Here is a 19,949-nt window from a genome sequence, read left to right on the forward strand (position 1 = left end):
CCTGCTCATCCTCTGCAGTTCCATCAGGAAGCTGGGTCAGCAGTCTCTGGGGTCTTCACCTGGTGTATTAGTGTGCTAGGGCTGTCGTGACAAAGTACCACACACTGGGTGACTTAAGCAACAGAAATGTATCGCCTCACAGTTCTGGGGGCTAGAAGTCCAAGAACAAGGTGTCAGCAGGGTTGTTTTTTTCTGAGGGATATGAGGGAGAATCTGTTCCATGGCTCTCTTACCTTCCAGCGGTTTGCTGGCGGGCACTCTTTGGCATTCCTTGGCTTGTAGACACATCCCCCGATCCCCGCCTTCAGCTTCACACTGTGTTCTCCCTGAGCATGTGTCTGTCTCTTCATGTGACATTCTTTTTTGAAAGACAGTAGTTATATTGAATTAGGGGTCCACCCTACTTCACTATGACTTGATCTTAACTAATTACATCTGCAATAACTGATTCCAAATAAGGGTCCCATTCTGAGGTACTGGGGGTTAGGACTTCACCGTGTGAATTTAGAGGGGACACAATTCAACCTTTAACACCCAGGTCTTCAGGTGAATCTAAAGAACTCTATGGGGAGCGGAGGCCACTTCAGATATGTGCAAAGTAAAGCACCATACAGTCATCACTCCAAAATCCATTCTAGTTCTCCACTCACTTTGCGTTCGATCCTGACTGTTTCTGCCGCCGGATTCACACCATCAACAGTAACCACTTGCTCACCATTCTGTAGGTCATTGTGCCGCTATAGGGGTATTAAGAAATATAATGTACACCTGAGTCACCAACTCTAATCCAGGGTCTGTCTGGAGATCTTTTTTAAGGGAAGCCTAGTGAGGAAAGTTGTATCCGTGGCATACATGTAATAACTGGAATATAGGTATTGCGGAGGCCGTGACTCCATCCTGATGGACAATAATTACAAGTTGGTTGCCTTTTAAACTGCTCTGGAGGATACAGACAGGGATTGGGGGGAGAGTGTGTGTGAGAGTGAGTGTGTGCATGTGTAAATGTGTGTGTGCCTGTGGTAGCTTAAGATAAACAAAATCACCAGACTCATCCCCAACCTTCCTGCGAGCTTTAAGCCTTTGCTGGGCGCACGGGGAGTAGCCTGCATCTCCTCACTCTGGCTGTGGCTGCTTCCTTCTGTCGGTTCCCTGAGTTGCTGACCCTTTCCCCTCCGAAGAGATAGCTCCCTTCCAAAAGATAAACACCAGTAGTTACAAGGGACTTGGGGGAAAAGTCGAGCAAGTCTCCCAGTTATTATTTCCCTGGCGTTCTCATATAGAGACCCAGCCGATCTTCGTGGAGGAGGTATTTCCAACTCTGGCAGTTACAGCCTGAGATGGGAGGGCAGTGATGGATCTCCGTAAGGGTAGGGGGTCAGGGCGCGCGGCCAAGGAATGGGGATTCTAGCATGTCTCCTCGCTTCTTTCCAGGCACGGCCCACCTGGGAGAAATCCCAGGGATGCAGAAGGCACCTAGCTAGCGCCCACTTGTTCCAAGCTGCCACGCAGGCTGCTGGCTTGCCGAGAGGCGGTGGGTGAGCTGGGCGCTGAGCTCCCCCGTGCCAAATCAGGGAGCTCTGGGCTCGGCGCCCACGCCCAGCTCTGGGCAGCCCGGGGTGGGTGCTGGGCGAAGGCGCGAAGCTCGGTTTGTGACTGCAAGTTGACTTTCCCTCACTGTCGTTGCTGGCAGAATACTTACACCAATGCGGACAAGCTCCTAGAAGCGGCAGAGCAGCTGGCTCAGACAGGGGAATGTGACCCGGAGGAGATCTACAAGGCAGCTCGGCATCTGGAGGTGCGCATCCAAGACTTCGTGCGTAGGGTGGAGCAGCGGAAGCTTCTGCTGGACATGTCCGTCTCCTTCCACACTCACACCAAAGAGGTAAGGGCAGCGAGCAGAGGAGGGGTGTTGGCTGGGCTGCTTTGTTCCAGCGAAGGTCAGGGCAGTTTCCTAGCCGCCGAGGTCTGCCTGGGGTCCTGGGTGGTCTGGGGATTACTAGCCTCCTAAGGTCGATGATATTAACAGTTTGCCCCTGATAACCTGAATCGAGGTCTCTACCAATACGGGGCAAAATTTCCTCCGCATCTCTCGTCAGGAGGGGGCTTGGGAAGGCAGGTGGTTTGGGGAGTCTGTTAGAGCATTTAGTCTGCAGCTGGAGGAATTTGGGGATCCCTGGTATAGAAATAGTCGCCGTAAGAGGCAATATTAGAGGATCAGAGACTCCCTTCCCACCCCACACCCAATTTTTCTTGGTTGCTGTTTCCTGTCAAAAATTAGAGTCCTGCAGAACTTTGATTATCTTTGCTACCAGCAAGGAACATACAGAGTCTGCAAATCTGTTCTATGTTTTTATTTTATTTTATTTTAAACAGAGGATTAAATCTTCTTAATGAGGTCTGCCACAGGGTGCTATCAAAGTGAAATGGTCCTCACCTTTCTCATCGTGGAGTGACAGCCATTGAAGGAAGGGGGGACTGGGGTGCCTTCCATGCAGGAGGAAGCCAGCTGGGCTTAAATCCGGTCCCCAAATCATTCACAAAGTGGAGACAGGAGAGGGGAGGATGGATCACGTTGCATTGTTGGCAGGGCAGAAGGGCCCATAGAGAGGAGGAGGGTTGCAAACGTGCGGTTGCTCTTCGGTTCTGATTAACACGGGGCACTCTGAGATTGAGTAAGTGGCCAGTGAGGAGGCACGTTGGCATCTTCTGTAATAACACCCTTGGCAGATGAACTCATTATGTGTGTGCATGCCTGTGTTCCCCCCAGGAATTCATTTGAATGGAGTATTAATTAAAGTTGGATTGTACCCTAGTTAATTAAGTTGATTTTTGATATTTGAAATGCATTAAGAAGCCTGGCTGTTACTCCTTCACAGGCTTTTCTGACACTTTGTAGGAATGAATGCAAATCATTGCAGTGCCTATCAGAGATAAACATGAAAAGATAATGTTTTCTAAACTGCGATTCCCCAGGCAGATGAAGGGCTGGGGAGCCCCGTGAAGCTGGCTCTGCTTCCTCTCTGTGGGACCTACGACCACTCTCTGATGAGTGTCTGCAGAGCAAGGGGATTAGCTTTAATCCAGGTCTTCCTGCCTGGCTGTCTGCTTGCTTGCGGCTCACCCAGTTCTTAATAATGGTCTCAGAAACCAAAGGCATGTGTATTCTCTTTTAATTATGAGCCTGTGGGTGAGAGAATGGAGTATGAATGAACAGGTGTCATGTTCCTTGTGAGGGCTGTGAGGGTGTTGGCTGCCTAGGGAGGTGATGCATGAGGTTAGTTTCCATGGAAGTGCCACTCCTGAAAAGGTGACTGAGGCTCCCAGGAGCCCTTTCTAGCGGCATCTCCCACCTTCTGTACATGAAACTAGGAGGCTGGGATCCAGTCCAGATCCTGCTGCTATAGAACCCTGTGAGCTTGTGCAAATCACTGTGTCTCTGGCCTTGGGTTGCCTCATCTATAAAATTATGCAGTCGGACTCAATGGCCCTAAGGCCCCTTATGGTTCCAATGTGAATTCAAGATTCCTTTCTTTTTCTTCTCCTCCTCTTCTTCTTTATTTGATACTGATAATAATAATTAATAATAATAATAAATTAAGCCTGAGGTGATACAGGTGATTTACCTAGGCTAAAGATTCGGTTTATGGTAAGCACTCAATGTATATTAGGTAGTAGTTTTTTCTAATTGAGTACCTACTAGTTGTTAGACACATACATCATCTCGTGTAATCCTCATGAGAATCTCACGATGACAGACTCTATTGAACATATTTTCAAATGGGGAAACTAAGGCCCAGAAAAGAACTTGTCTAAGGCTACAGAGCTGCCAGTGCAGCAGAGCCTTGAGCCATCTCCCTAAACTCTGCACACGTGCTCTTACCTGCTACCACACATTCTGTCCTCCTTTTTCCCTCTTGTATCTCCTCCTGTCCTCTGCTCTTCTTTCTTCTCCTTGCTCATTTTTCCTCATTACCTTTTCAAACCCCAAAGCAGGGGCTTGATGGGGAGGGTAGCTCTTAGCTGAGAAAAGCAAAGTGTTCCCAGGGCTGGGGGTGTGGCACACAGGAATAGTCGGGGTTGCAGTTATTAACCATTGTTTTCCCAGAGAGCTTTCAAACCTTGCTAAGCCTGGGGTCTTATTTAAACCTGAGACCTGTTTTCCCACCGTGGCTCAGCGTATACAACCACATTCATATCAAATAGTACCAAAGAGAGCAGCATGATCCTGGGAGCAGGTGAAGAAAGGGAGAGGGAACTAAAAGGGATGAGCCCCTACAGTGCACTTGACTATTTATCTGTCTAGTCGATAGCCATGAGAATTGTCATTTTTTATTCTAATTTTAAAGATCAGAGAAATTAATAATTTGTCCAGGGTCTTGTAGTGAGGATGTCGTAAATGTAGAGACTGATCCCAAATCTGACTCCAAAGCCCATGCTTTTTCTCATTTGCCTTTCATATAAAGGCCAGGAAACAGAGACTTGGAGGACTTTTCTCCACCAGGGAATTCATTGAGACAGGAGGCTGTCAGGAAGTAGCATAGTCTCTTTTCTTCAGGACCTCAAAATGTGAGAGAAATTAGGAGCAGTCCTGCCTGGGTGCAAAGGGATGTGTGATTGTGAGGCTCTTTCTATTCAAGAGGTCTGCAACTCTCAGATCATACAGACTCTGACTTTTTTTTTCAGGATGGCAAGAAAAACATCATTTTGAGTGGCTATTGTGGAGGGGATGCTCACGGGGGCCATCCCACAGGACTTTATATCTGCATGTTTTCTCTCAGCTACTTTCCCATCCCCAAACTAGTCTGTCTGAGGCCCCTTTCAGGCAGAATAGAGAATAAGACGTGTGTATGTGTGTACACACTTAGGCATATGTGTTATACACACACCTGTTAAGTACAGCAAGATCTTAGATGCCAGGGAGGTCAGATTTCCAGATCTAGATCTTCATTGAGCATGCTGTGTGCCTTTGGGAAAATTACTTACTCTCTGTTACCCTGTGATAATTATGATGATGACTATTACAAAATTGAGTAGTGCAATACTAATACCCATTTTTTTCCTAGCAGAAAACTCCCCCCCCCAAGTTTATTTTTAGAGCATCTCTAATGCCGGATTAATAAGGAACTTGAGGACTCAGGCATCATTTTTCCTTGAAATTCTTCCCTGGGGCTTCCAACTTCTCACCCAGACGGGACAGGAGCACTGTGTGCATACCTCATCAAGATGCTGGAAAAAAAAAAAAAAAAAAAGATGCTGGGATCTCACTGAAGTGACTGGAGCTTCCTCGTTAAATTGGAGGTGCTCAGATGGAGCGTACACATGCGGGTTTAGATGTGTAGATACAGATCCTACTGTATATTTCTCCTGCTGTGTCAGATACATAGTGATGCTGAATAAATATTGAATAGGTTTACTTGACAATGAGAAATCAGTCGTTCCTCCTAAAAAAATAAAAAACAAAATTTAAAAAGGCGGGGGAAGCCCATTCAATCACATGGTTCGTCTACTCCAGTTCTTTGACTTGAACTCTACAGACAGTGAAAACAAAGAAGGGCAGGTGGGGAATCTGAATTGCCTGTGGGGCCTTTCCTCTAGAGCCTGTATGGCAGGCAGAAATGGATTATTAGGGCAGAAGTCAGCATCCTTGGATGGGCTAATGGAGAAGGAAGTCCTGTAGTTTGCTCTTTCCCTGTTCTGTTTAATACCTCTCAGGACACACCACCTCTCAAACCTTGCTAAGTGTGGGTCCTGTGCGATCCGGGTCTGTTAACTCTCGACTCCTTCCTCTTGACTCTATAGGCAAACTTCTGGCATTTTACTCAAGGCAAGATTAGTAGCCAAGTTTACTAGTCTACAAGTCTGTGAGGGAATTTTGAGTTGCTATGGATGTTTTTCTCTCTTACAGTAAATAGAGTGAATATTATTATATATATTATATATTCAATTATATTCGATTATAATTCAAATATAATTGGCCCTTCCTGATAATATAATATATAATAGATATATAATATAATATATTATAATATTCAATTATATAATATATAATCTTCTGCTCAGTTTTGCTAAAGATGTACTCTAATTAGGATCAGAGAGGAAACCGAAGGAAAGTGTGAAGAAGGCATCCTCCAAGCTCATTTCTTCTGCAGATTGAAGAGTCTGCTTGATTCTGTTTGCCTGCTTTGTGAATTCTTGGTGACTAAAGGAGTCTGGAGGGTTAAAGCCTTCTAACTGCTTCACTGCAGTGTTATTAATAACCTTGAATACATTAGAAACCATCTAAATATTCCATGTTAAGTGACTCATTAAACAAATCATAGTAAATCTATAGAGTGAAATATTCTACAGTTATTATAAATCACACTGTCAAAGATCATGAATGGCATGAGAGAGGGCTTGTGGTGTAACATATAAAAAACTGTATATCCACCATGGCCTCAATTTTGATCACACACATAGAATAAAGGCTAGAAAGCGGTATACAAAGAAGCTAAGAATGTTATGGGTGATTTAATTTTCCTTTGCATATTTTATTTGTTTTGTAAGTTTTCTTCAATGATATTTTCAATTGAAAATCAGGAACAATCTCAATAAATGTTATTTTATAAAAACAAGACTTCCCATCCCTACTTAGAGAGAAGAGCTACATAATAAAGAGAAGAGACAAACATGTGCTTGGAACCTTCTTAAGTACCCAGAACCTCAGCTATTAATACAAATTGTGCTGAACTTTCAAATGTCTTCTTTTTGCCTGGGGACAAGAGGCCAGCTGGCTGTCTGCTGGTCTGGAGAGCTAGGGGAGGATATAGGGAGAAGCATTTACCCAAGTCCTCATTTTCTTTGTCCAGGGAAAAGGCATTTGTAGCAAGTGTCATCTGCTCTGCAGAGATTGTCCAGACAGAATTCTCTCTCCTTGCTGTGTTTCCATGGAAATGCTGCAGTTGCTGGGTTTTCAAAATATCCATTTTTAGATATTTTTGCAATCATAATATGAGAGTCAAATTAACTAAGGAACGTGGCCAAGATAATCAATCTCAGCTCTTTATTAGGTAGTTTAATTAAATGCCCATTTCCATTTGTTTATGACCCAGTGAAATCATTCTTTCATGCTGTTTCCTTCTCAAATAGGTACACACACACATACCACAAATGCCACAGACACTCACGTATATACATGTTTCTCTACTCACCCACTGTAGAACCAAAACTAAATCAGTCTTCAAAAGACATAATGGCCTCAAGAACAAAACAGCTTCATCCTCTATTTCAGTTGCTAAACTGATACGGTGTTTATTTAAGAAGTAAAAGCTGGTAGTCAATGCCAAAGAAAAATGATTTCTTCAGAATGAGGGAGGGGCGATTCATCCTGTGGAATTGGTGCTCCTTTCTGCATCTCTGGGGGTCAGTCAGTTGTATCAGCACAATGGCTGCCAGAGCTGTGCAAATGGTACAGCCAATCAGCAGGAGAAGGTGATGGAGTAAAATTACCTCTTTCCTTAACCAGTCATCCCTAAGCCTCATTATTTCTACAGATCTCCTAGTTTCTCCCTTCTTTGTCCCTCCCTGCCCTTTTCAGTTGCCCTTTTCTCAGGCTCCCCACTATGCAAGCAGAATGGGGTCCATGCACTGGCCCTTCCTGAACTCACTGGTTTCAGTCTTAGAGCTCACCTTATGTAGGGCATTGAAAGGCTGCCTTAACTCTCCCCCTGCCAAAGTTCTAGAAATTCTCAAATTAGGCTCATTCTTTTGGATGTAGGTATTTTTGGCCACAATTACATGTGTTCTCTGAGAGAAAGGGCACATAAAGCCATCTCAGTGTATATATCAACATGGAACAAATAGTTATTGCCAAACAGAGAGCAGAACCCTGAAAGAATGGTCCTCATACAGGTGTGTTTGATCAAGAAGAGAGGGTCTGACAATCCTATTTTTATGTTGGCTCCATCTGTAATTTTCCCTTTTTGTAAGTTCATGTCAGATTTGGGGATCAAAGTTATGCTTGTCTCATAAAACAGGTTGGGAAATAAATATTACGTTTTCCTATTCGGTAGAAAAAATAAAAAAGAAGAGAGGGTCTGGAAATGGGTGAAACAGGAGGTTCTTTCTGGGGAGCAGGTGGGTTGATGGCAAAGGTGCAGTGCTAATATGTTAGACTCTAGATAAGCAGAGGGTTAAGAGGATGTGGAAGACAGTAGGAAGAAACGTGGAGGCTGCTCCCAAGCTGCCTCACTCACTCCATGATTTCACCTTGTTCTGGCAATGCCTTGTGATAGCTTGAAGTGTGAGATCATTCTGACTCAGTCTCATTGGCTCCTGATAATGAGTAAAGTAGTAATAGACGTGGCTCTCTGATTTGTATTCCTTTCGAAGCAGTCTAGGTATGCTCTTCAAGGATAAGTCAGATAGACACATACACAGAAGGAAACCTACAGGAAATTTAGACAGTAGAAAAGTTACAGCCCAAGGAATGGAATATGGATCCTTACTCATAGTTTAGTGACACTGATGTTTACGTTCGTTCCCTTTATGCTTCAGAGGTGCTTACAACAAAATTATGAGCATGCGATTTAAGCTTGTTGACACCAGGGGGTGACTGTGTGCATGTTTCTCGGGATTCCCTGTGGCTCCCTACTCAAGCTTTCCAGGTGGTAAAAAAACTTGGTGGTGCAATTATCCTTGAACTGTTGCTAACTTTTGGTGTCTTGGTGTGAAAGCCGTGATTGCAGTTCTTCAGTTTAGAGAATCATTTCTATTACTACCCTCTTCTTTACCTCAGTTTCTGAAGAGAAACCATAGCGTGTTAGAGTTGGAAGGGATTTTAGAGATAAGTGAGAGAAATCACAAACACACACCTACACACACACACTAATGCACATGCACTTTAAGTATGAAGTAATTGAAGTAAAGTAGTTTTCCCATGAGTATAGAACTAGCCAGACAAGGGAAGAATCAAGAATTATCTCCAGTAAATATCAATTCCATTCAACAACTCCTTTCTCTCTGGGTTGTTTGTTTTGTTTCTACAGAAGGAAAAATAGAGAAAAATGTCACTAACCCTTTGTCTCTGGTGCTGTAATCCCCTTGCCTTTCTCTGAGTCAAATTCCCTAGCAATTTTATTTGACATTTTATCCTCTTGAAGGTAGACTGGCCCCTTCCTTTCCTTATCAGGCTGCTGACCACTGGGCTGAGCGGCATCTAACGTTGTACTTGATTGTTTATCTCTTAGCTGATTTTCCTTAGCAGTAGGTTTTAATCTACCTTAGACAAGAGTTTCTTTATAATATAGTAGACTATATGGCCAGAAATCTGAGAAATCAACTTCAATTCATTAATCAGAGAATTTTGGTGGGGAGGACACAGTTTTTAAATGATATTGACTCCTGAGGTCAGTGTATTATCGGACGTACCCAATCTTTCTCTAGTCTTTTTGTTTGTAACACTGACACCTCATCTTTGGCAAGTTTGGTCTTTGACTGTCCCTACAATTTAGCTGCATGACCACCAGGCGGAGGGAGTGTCATGAGTCATGGTGGATTTCCTCAGAAGAGAACGATGCTGACTTTCTTCCCTAGACCTACACCAGAGGTGTTCAAGTTTTTATTAAAGGGGGGGGGGGAAAGGAACTCCAAGCTGTGAAACCATTAAAATAGCTTAAGGATGGTACTGAGAATAAAATTATCCTAAATAAAATAAAATTCTCAAGATATCTGTAAGCCTCTGTCTCTTATTCCTGTAATGGGAGTGCCAGCCTCATCCTGAGCAATCTTCCATCTCAGTGCCTGTCCTCCGTTGACACATTAAGTTTATTTTTCCTGAGTGCCCTGCTTCCTGTCCACAATTTTAATCTCTCTCTCTTCACATAGTCTTTTCTTCTCTTGCTTTTTTTTTAAAAAGAAATATCTAGACTTTTCAGTCTCTAGGCTTTCTTTAGATATCCCAGAACAAAGCTGCAAAAACAGAAAAGAGGGGCCCAGCTCATCCTAGCATATTTGAAAGACCAAATCCAGTATTGATCTTGTGCCAATTTCAAAATGAAGGAGTATTTCAAACTTTCCCTCTGTCTTCTAGTGGGAACTAGAGGTGACTTGCATGAAAAATACCTTTTAAATATAACAATATCTAGCACTTGCATAGCACTTACTATACGCCAGGCACTGTTTCTAAGTGATATAGTACATCTGTGTGCGGATGTCTGTGTGTATGTGTACAAATAAATACATATGTATATATATTTACTGGTATATATATGAGTTATGTACATGTAGGGTGTGTATATATATCTGCACACACACACGTATATCTCACTTATTTGTGTGTACATGCACACAGACATAACACACACATATATATCAACTTATTAGTAATCTTTACAACTCTGTGGGTGTAAGAACTGTTACTGTTCCCATTTTATTTACAAGGGAAACTGAGGTGCAAAGACGGTGGGTTACTTACTCAAGGTTATATAGGAAATATGTGGTAGAACTGGGGGTTGAAACCCTTTCGTTATTTCCTTCTTTCTTTCTCTTTTCTTTTCTTCTCTTTTCTTTTCTTTTCTTTCTTTCTTTCTTTTTTCTTTCTTTCTTTTTTTAATTGAAGTATATTTGATTTACAATCTTGTGTGGGGTCTGAAACTCTTAACTACTATGCTCTATCGCCTCTCTATACAATAATTTTTCAGAGATTCCGTTATCTCATACCCAAGGACTTCAGCGCGTCTGGAAAATGGTTTTGCTCTAGGCAAAATGACAGCCAGAAAGTCTGAAGTAATTTTAAGATATAGTGACCAATATCCTGAACTTCCTAATTTCATACTGGTTTGAAATGTATACATTCATACCTGTAGGAATATGTACCCCAGCTTAAATGGTCTGGAAAACTTGTTTTGTGTTTTACAACAAAAACTTATTTGTAAAGAAAATAAACTGAATTAATTACAACCAGACACAAGCTACTAAATGACAGGAACACTGAATAATAATAATTCGTATTCCTTATAGCTATCATCACAATGTTATAAGCTTATTGATAATGCTATTTGTTTATTTAAAGCATTGATAATAAGTAAATAATTTATTTCTCATAATCTTTGAAGTGAGCAGGGCAAATCTTATTCTTCCCATTTTGTAGATTAGGAAACTGAGGCTCAGAGAGGCTTTCGCCTGTCCAAAAAGAACATTCTTTATACCCCATTATTTGCTACCTCGAGGGCTCGTTAATCTTGTGAACTCAACCTCTTCTGCCACACTCAGGGCCTTTCCTCTCTAAAGAACAAAGAATAACTTGTCCAAGATCTGAAGACTATTTTTGTCTCTCTTTGTTGTCTCTTTTTAAATCCCTTGTTCCAAAGGCCATACCATGATTTATCATACTGAGAACCAACAAGATGAAATAGTATTCTTAAGGTGAATATTTATCCATGGTTTTCTTTTTGTTTTTTTTTTTTGTTTTTTGTTTTGTTTTTTTGGGATACGCGGGCCTCTCACTGCTGTGGCCTCTCCCACTGCGGAGCACAGGCTCCGGATGCGCAGGCCCAGCGGCCAAGGCCCAGGGGCCCAGTCCCTCCGCGGCATGTGGGATCCTCCCAGACCGGGGCACGAACCTGTGTCCCCTGCATCGGCAGGTGGACTCTCAACCACTGCGCCACCAGGGAAGCCCTATCCCTGTTTTTAACATGGGAAACTTACAGAATGTTAGAACCATAAGGTAACTAACCATTTTATTTTATGCTCTCCCCAGCCTATTTTACACACGAAGTCTTGGAGAGCAAAGGGTATAGTGATTTACTCAAAGGCACCACAAGTTATAGGAAGAACAGAGGCCACAATCCACATCTCCTGGCTCCTTCTATGAATTTTTTCTCTCTACTGGCTTTTCTCCTGGTAGAGCCATGAGCTTATCTTTCCTGCTAGTCAAGTGAAGATTCCTTGTTTCTAAGCAAACATCAGACTCATCTTTCCCTCTACAATTCACGCAAATGCTCAAGGAGAGCAGTTAGAAGAGGAGCACTGTGGCAGGCCACTGGAGATCTATTTTCAGTATGAGGAAGAGCTATTAATAAATGAGTTTTCAGTAATTCAATTCAACTCCATCATTTTCAGTACTTATTCCATTCAAAGTGCTATACTTAGCTCTTTTAAAGTTGTCTGACCAGTAATATCATCCTGACTGCATTTCATCATCTTGAATATATTGGGAGAAATGTCTCATAGTTACATTGAAATTAAGATAAGCTACGTCTTTAGCATTCAACTTTCTAACCAACCAAGCAATCCTGAAAGGAACAAAATAATTTAGCATAGCACATATTTTCTTAATTAATCTTCACTTGGTTCTTACTGAGTGTCACATTCTTTCTTACATATTTGTAAAATCATGATCCTTTTCTAGGAATCAGCACCTAGCTACCTGGAGGAAGTATACAGAGCTGTCCTTTGTGAAAGATGAAATAATATTTGTCCATCACCAGTTTCCTGTTCTTCCCAGTCGCTCAAAAATGAGTGAGCTTCCTGCTCTAAGACCACAGTTTCCCTAAACCACTGGGAAGTAAGGCTGAGGGTGGTTCTTGTCCTTCAGGAATGCCAGCACTAATGGAGTAAACTTAACAGAGATGCGTAGTGAATACAAATACAGAAATGTAAACTGACCCGTAGGGGTGCTGATTAGAAGGACAGTCTGATACCGCACTGACTGGTTGAGGGTAGGTTGGGTGACCTCAGTTCCACACTCTTGCCCTTCACCCCAGCCCTGGCCTCTCCCACGTGCCCTGAGTGGAGTCTCTGCTCTCTCCCCCACAGCTGTGGACATGGATGGAAGACCTTCAGAAGGAGATGCTGGAGGATGTCTGTGCAGACTCAGTGGATGCGGTCCAGGAACTGATCAAGCAGTTCCAGCAGCAGCAGACCGCTACTCTGGATGCCACACTCAACGTCATCAAGGAGGGCGAAGACCTTATCCAGCAGCTCAGGTCAGCGCCTCCCTCCCTGGGGGAGCCCAGCGAGGCCAGGTCAGCATGGGCAGTGCTTTCCAGTGGGAAATGCCTCGGACTAGACGCGAGATAAGTCATCATGTTCTGGTCTTGGCTCAGCCGCAGCCAGCTTTGTGGTCTTGTGTGAGCTTTGGTTTCTCCATCTGTCAGATATAAAAGTGCCTGCACCACACCCAACTTGAATTTAGAGTGGAAGAGTCAGTGGAAAAGCTCTGATGTTTCAAAGCATTATGTATCATTGAAGACATTATTCAGTGATCAATAAGTAATATAAATACAACAAAAATTTAAATAAATAGTATCTTCATTAAGAATGATGGCATATTTGGTCATGTGGAGAAATAGCCATTGTGGAATATAGTGTTATGTGGCATCTGTTCTCAGGCTGCCTCTGAACTCTAGTGCTCCAGTTGGGGAAATGTAACCCCAAACGGTGGCCTTTGGCCCTGTTAGAATGTAGGGAGTGTGTGATGTGTCCCACTCTGCTCTCCACTTACCCACATATGACCTTTCCACCATTCCTTGCTGCCCAGAAAATAAAACTCCTTCTCTATTGCCCTAAACAAAAATAACTAAGAAGGGATCTTAGAAAATCCTACCTGATACCTTATATTCATTTAGAATCATCCACACCATTGCCTCCTTTCTGTTGGCATCAGTGTCTAGTTTCCTGTCCCTGTCAAGGGCATCGGCTCCTCGGGTAAAGTGTCATGAGGCCTTGAGCAAGCCCTCAGCAACCAGCCCTATGCCCAGGTGCTGTGTAAATCGGATTTGATGGTGCTGATGATGTCTGCCTGCGGGGACTTGTTTGTAGCCTCAAATCACTGAATGCCGGGACCTCTGCCAGCTCTGGACAGAAATAATCTCATCAACAAGTCCCAGGACAGTCCTGGAGCCAGAGGGAATTACTTCAGTTGGAGAGGGCTTCCCCACCACCCCATACCAGTTGTCCAATTAAATAAACAATGAGAGCTTACCTTAAGATGGCCCTGGCATGTTTTTCTGTTGGATTAATCATTTCTATTCTAAACATGCACATGAGATGTTCTGAGTCCTCTTTTGCATACCAACGAGACAGCCTCTTTCCCTTCTTCCCCCAATTCACCGTCATGAATATATAATATGTGACAGTTTTGTCTGCCTACCTAGGAAACTCCGCTGTTACTTGCTTCTGAAGAAAATTCCAAATAGTAGGCAGCCACTTAACCTCTCTTGGCCTCAGCTGCTTTGTCTGTGTGATTAAGGGGTTCACTTTAGGAGCTTGTCAGCTCTAGAATTACATGACGGCTTTTACATTTTCTCTCCAAGTACTTTTCACAAGCTTGGCTACCCTCTCTGTGGGGCTGGGTCTGTGGAGCTGCCACTCGCTCTTATCCCCTGCCAACCTTGCGCCATACCTGAGGGCTGAAGGCTACTCAATGATGGTAAAGGCAACGAGGTTGCTGATGCCTGTCCTACAAGTTTTAAGTTCCACGGACTTCAGAGAGGACCATAGGCGTGTGACAAGAACCACTGGCGACTGTTCGTCCCCCCACCAGTCTGATGCTAGCCTGGACTCCCCTCCCCGATATCAAGACCAGTCAAAGAAAAAAGCAAACGATGCCTAGTGGACATTGGCAGGATGCCTCGCACATACCAGTGCACACATCTTCCCTAGGCCTCCACGACTCCTCTGGCACTGATCACCGGAGCACCTAAGGTGGTTTTTATATCATCTCTGTGATTCCTAGTGAATGTGACACTGACAGAGATGCTGAACAAAGTGACCAGAAATCATCCTCTTCCTTCTGGAAGCTGGGTGATAGAGAAAGACTGAGGGGAGCTGTCAGAAAGAATAGTCACATCCGCCCTGCTTAGCAAATGCATAATACACAGTGTTGAGTACTCCTCTTGAGTTCTTTTCGTGGCTGGGGGAAGCTGTGCAGTAGTGGGCTTTCATGCCCAAATAGGTCAGGGTGAGAAGGGAGGGATCAGAAGCTCTCTAGATGACAGAAAGGGAGGCTCTTCACAAACTGGCTTTATGCTCCGTCTAGAAATCGCGTGAGCTCAGATACCATTGCTTCTGAGACAAACACAGGCCAGAAGGACCTGGTTTTCAGAAAGGCTGCTGATGAGACCATTCAAAACTAATGCTTTTCCCCTCTGACTTCTTAAACTGTGTCAGAAACTAAGGTATCATGAGATAATGAATGTGCTTGTTTATTTCAAGTTTTAGGGCTCTAGCTTACTCAGTCAAGGCCCTGTAGAATCTGAACTTCTTGAACTCCGCAGTTTTCCTATTATAATGGACTCTGGAGGTGTCACCACCACCTCAATTGTCTAAGCAGATCAATACGTTTATCTCTTGGTTCCCTCTGTGGCATGCCACCTCCCCTTGCTTCTTTTGTATAGACCCTCTCTGCTCAGAAAGCCCACCCCTCTCATCTACTCAGCTCATCCTTTTCTTCTAACACCCAATTCTGGGTTCATCCTCTCTGAAGCCTTTGTTGATTGTCCAGCCTCTTGTGCCCCAGCTTCTACTCCACAGCTGGACCCATCTCCAGTCAGCACCTGACATATCACAGTCCTTTCAGGATTAACAGTCATTCATACAGCACGTTCCTGGTCACAAAGCGCGGTTACACATGCCATCTTCTTTAATAGCAAACTGTGCCGTGAGTAGAGCAGGGATTATTAAGCCCACTTTACAGGAGGCAGCTGGGCCTCAGGGAGGTGATTTCCCAAGGTCACCAGCCCATATATGTCAGAGGGAGACTTAAGCCAGGCTTGCAGCCTCCAGACCCCAAGCTTTCCTGAGTATAGCTTGAAGCCTGTGTAATAACACTAGCCCATAACTTTGGCATGGACTTAACGAAGGGGATGAATAATTTTGGCAGCCATGATCTCATTTTAACCATGATCCTGTGAGGTAAAACTAGGAAGGATTTTTTTTTTACATATGCCTTAATTTATCTACCCTTATGTATTGTGATATGTGTATTTGTGTATATGTGTCTTGAAATATGTATATATTAGACTACATATATGTGTGGAACCATTCTGTTTCTGTAACGTTTGTGGAGCCCTTTTGCATGCATTATTTCATTTGATCCTGTCATGATTCTGTCTGGACAGCAGCAAGCCTTAGAGCTATAGTGCTAGGAACCCCAAAGAGGGTACAGTAGCTTTGGCTCACCTACTGAGCAGACAGTGCCAGGCTCACAGTAGATTCCCGTCCCCCTCACTCAGACGAGGAAGGCCCCCTGCTCCTCTGTCACTGTGAACATGTCAAGGCCCCTCCCTTCTCTCCCCGGCTCTGCCACAGGGACTCGGCTGTGTCCAGCAACAAGACGCCCCACAGTAGCTCCATCAGCCACATCGAGTCGGTGCTGCAGCAGCTCGACGACGCCCAGGTGCAGATGGAGGAGCTGTTCCATGAGCGAAAGATCAAGCTGGACATCTTCCTGCAGCTGCGCATCTTTGAGCAGTACACCATTGAGGTACAGGTGGGGAGGAGGTGCTGGGCAGGTGAGGTGGCCGAGGGCAGTGCCCCGGGAACTGGAAGGACTGCTACGCAGTAGCCTGAGGGGATTATGCATCCTGGTATGTTTCTGGAAATCAGCAAATTCACGTTCCACCGTGTTGGATTCCTTCCAGTCCCCCTCACCCAGGCGGCCAAGCAGAGCCCCTCTCCTCGCTGTCTGTCTGGGATTACTCCATTGAGAAGTGTTTTGTTGGCTTGCATTGGACTCCTACTTGGCACTTTGGTTCCTGGCAGACCGTGGAGTTGGCTGTTTGGTGACTGAGGCAGACTAGGATTCTATAGCTTCATGAGTAGGAAGGTGATAAAATTAGGTGGTCTCCTCAGCTGGTAACTGTAGATCAGGGATTAGATGGACTCACACAGCAGCCAGGAAGTCAGGAGACACAGGAAGGAAGACCCGAATCCTCAGTTTGCTTTCTGCTTATTAAGAAAGTAAAGCATATGTGGAGGACATTTGCTGGTTCATTTCATTGACTCCTCACTTCATTCTGGGAAGGTCAGAATCCGCTCTTCTGGTATATTTATGTCCTCTTTGTGATGCCTATTAATACTGTCTGCCCCACATAATATCCACCTTTTATTATCTTCTGCTTTGACACAGTAACTAAAGCCAGGCCAATAGGGTTTCTGGGGTGTGAAGAGTATTCAACACCTATGGCACTTTGTCCTTTTCAGGGATGGCAAAGGGTTAAATTAAAAGCTATATCTTCTCTTTGCTCCTGGCTGGTGTGTTGTGAAGGAAAACTAATTATCCCTCTACCATTCATTAAAACTTTACTTTGCATTCCAACCATCTCCTCCTAGTTGGGACTTCTGGGGGTCTGGGATTGATCTTCCCAACAATATCTGTGGAAACTTCTGTGGAACTGGTTTGGAAGGAAAATTATTATTTTTTCAAATGTTGTATGCTCCAATATCCCAATGCCAATGACATTCGCAATCCCACGCAGGACCAGAAAACTGTCCTGGCAACAGAAGCCGTCTTCTTCAATCCTGAGACCAAAAATGTTTATAATGAGAATCAGAGATGTAAAAACAAACAAACAAACGAAAAGCAGTCCTAAAGCAATCCTTCCTCTCCCTGACTCTCTTATGACCTTTCCCTTCTTCACTGCTATCCTGACTTCCTGGAAGCCACGGCAGCTTTTTTGCTTAAAGATGTCATGTTCTGAAAGGTGCTTTCTGGACAGTTTCTGAAACAAAGGAAAAGATAAGTCTTTAAATTTAGATCTCGATTATCTTTCCAAGTCATTCCATAGCTTCAAGTAAATTTATTTATATTTCTTATTTATAGTTTATCTTGAATCTACACTCAAAGGGATTTCAGGTGGCAGACAGTATTCAAACATGTATTGAAAGAACAATGAAAATGCCAGTGGAAAATTAGAGACGTTGGTATGCAGAAAGGAATGAAAGTGGGGTGACAAAGGTAATAAAGAAAGGAAAGAGGGGGCGTGAGTTATTATTCTTTGGTAGTTGGGAGTGAGACTCACCGAAATAAACAGATAATGTTTGGTTGCAGCAGTGTTGGCTGCAGGCCTTCCCATGGTCTTCACCCACCGAGAGTGAATATATCCATGGGAGAATTATGTTAGCAGGTGTGGGGATTTGACTGTTGTATTCTTTATCTACTCTCCTGTCATTCCAGGTCTACATCAAAAAGTGCTTAAGGGGGAGGAAATAACCTGAGGGTTTGGATGTTTAAGCTTTATTTGATGAAATGGCTGTGGTTTTGAGGTCTGGGTTGCTGGTTTATTTCCAGAACGGGTCAGTTAGCTTCACTTTGCCACTTGAACTGTACCCCTGACGTCAGCCAGGGGCATCACTCCGGTGTGTTTGCCTGCAGTAATTCTGGGAAAATCCATTTCCAATCCAAAGCATATGTAAAAAGATATTCTTTTTTTTTAAAAAAAGTTGATTGTAAATCAAATACTTTAAAATTGGATCCTATTTAAATGTTGCAGTAGAAGAGTTTGATATTTAAACTGTAGGATTTGTGTTTCTCAGCCTTTGTTTGTATAAATGTTTCCCCTCCCACCCTGACAACAACTTGGACAGCTTGGTATGCAGCAAACCAGAAGTAGGGAAGTAGTATGAGGGTCTAATAAAATGAGAGAGAGAAACATAATAAACAGACCAAATGAGGGAGTTAAAAATGAGGGTGATAAAAATTTAGTTCTGCACCCAGGTTTTAGAGGGCGTCTTGTTCCCCATTTCGGGTGTGGCCCAAACCTTAGGGAAATGCTGCCTTTCATCTTAGACAGAACTGGAAATCCTGCCAAACCTATGGAAAATTTCTCCTTCAAGTCAGATCGTCAGAAGTTATTTTTGAGGGTGATGAGATTATTTCAAATACCAGCTAGGGTTTCACTGTGAGGATGAAGGGCAAACTTCTAGAGAAGATTCAGAGTGTGAAACTGAGGGTGGTTTCTGTAATGAGAGCCACGCTGGAGCTGATATAAGCCAGGGCAGAGGCTGTCACTGCAGGACCTACAGCTATGGTTTCCTTTCCTAAAGGAAGGCATTTGATGGACATACTCGGAATTCCTAGGGATTACTGAAAACCAGAGCTGACCTGCTCCCCTGACATTTGGGTAATCTAAGTGTGACTCCTTAACCATGTCACTGATGGCTGGCACGGGCTAATTAATTTTAAAATTAAGGTAACACGTGAGTTGCGGCACCAGTCTCGTTTTACTTAATTATATGGCTTCCAGAGTATACCTGGGACGGGGTCAGGGGGTACGCCCACTGAGAGTGAAACTTATCCCAGATGTATTAGGCAAATGTTCAGAAACCAGGACTGCAGCTGCATTCCTGACACTCCTTCTTAGACTCCCTGGAGACTAGAGGAAGTGACCCATAGCGGAGCATGATGCTCTTTACAGTTTTTTCCCTGTAAGTTCAGCCTCCTATGAAAGATAAGTTACAGGAAGCAGTTGTAATGGAAGAGACACTTCACCAAATGCAAATAACGTTTATTTTGTGGTGGTAAGAATATGGATAATTTCTTCTTGTTTTTGAGAACTCCGTGCATTTCACCTTTTCTACAATTAATCAGAAAGAAATAAAAAAATATTTTTAGAAGCAGGGACAGGACAGTGGTCTCCAAACTCTTGAGATTAGACACTCTCTCAATAAAATATTTTTGAACTTGCAACCCCCTATATATGCATCCATATTAATTTATAAATTAAACATGTGTTATACTATCACTAATGATCTCAAAATTCACTGTGCCTTTCGGGTGAAGTTGGACTCTTTCATTAGAAGTTGTGGTTCCATATTTCAAATAGTCTTCTTGATAATTTTCAATTATTTTTTGCTTCTGGTTTCTTGACAGACCTGATTAGATTGTCATTGTTTCTTTACCCCGTCATGTGGCTGCAAAGAGTTCAAAGTTCTCTTGTGCTTTCATGTTTAGTATTATCTTCAAACTG

At 43.4% G+C, this 19,949-nt stretch overlaps 1 protein-coding gene across 20 annotated transcripts in view; it reads left to right on the plus strand.

Annotated features, from left to right (window-relative positions):
- The window catches only part of KALRN (kalirin RhoGEF kinase), a 646,553-nt gene that overhangs the window by 332,347 nt on the left and 294,257 nt on the right, over positions 1 to 19,949 (plus strand). For 16 of the 20 annotated variants that reach the window (XM_060298164.1, XM_030858647.2, XM_060298165.1 and 13 more), the window contains exons 11-13: positions 1,691 to 1,882; positions 12,796 to 13,004; positions 16,291 to 16,465. In XM_060298164.1, coding sequence (XP_060154147.1) covers positions 1,691 to 1,882; positions 12,796 to 13,004; positions 16,291 to 16,465 — 576 coding nt within the window. The remainder of the gene's footprint in view (positions 1 to 1,690; positions 1,883 to 12,795; positions 13,005 to 16,290; positions 16,466 to 19,949) is intronic. The other 4 variants (XM_060298169.1, XM_060298170.1, XM_030858703.2 and 1 more) reach the window with 1 other exon arrangement.

This window comes from Globicephala melas, chromosome 4 (assembly GCF_963455315.2).
Source record: "Globicephala melas chromosome 4, mGloMel1.2, whole genome shotgun sequence".
NCBI lineage: Eukaryota > Metazoa > Chordata > Mammalia > Artiodactyla > Delphinidae > Globicephala > Globicephala melas.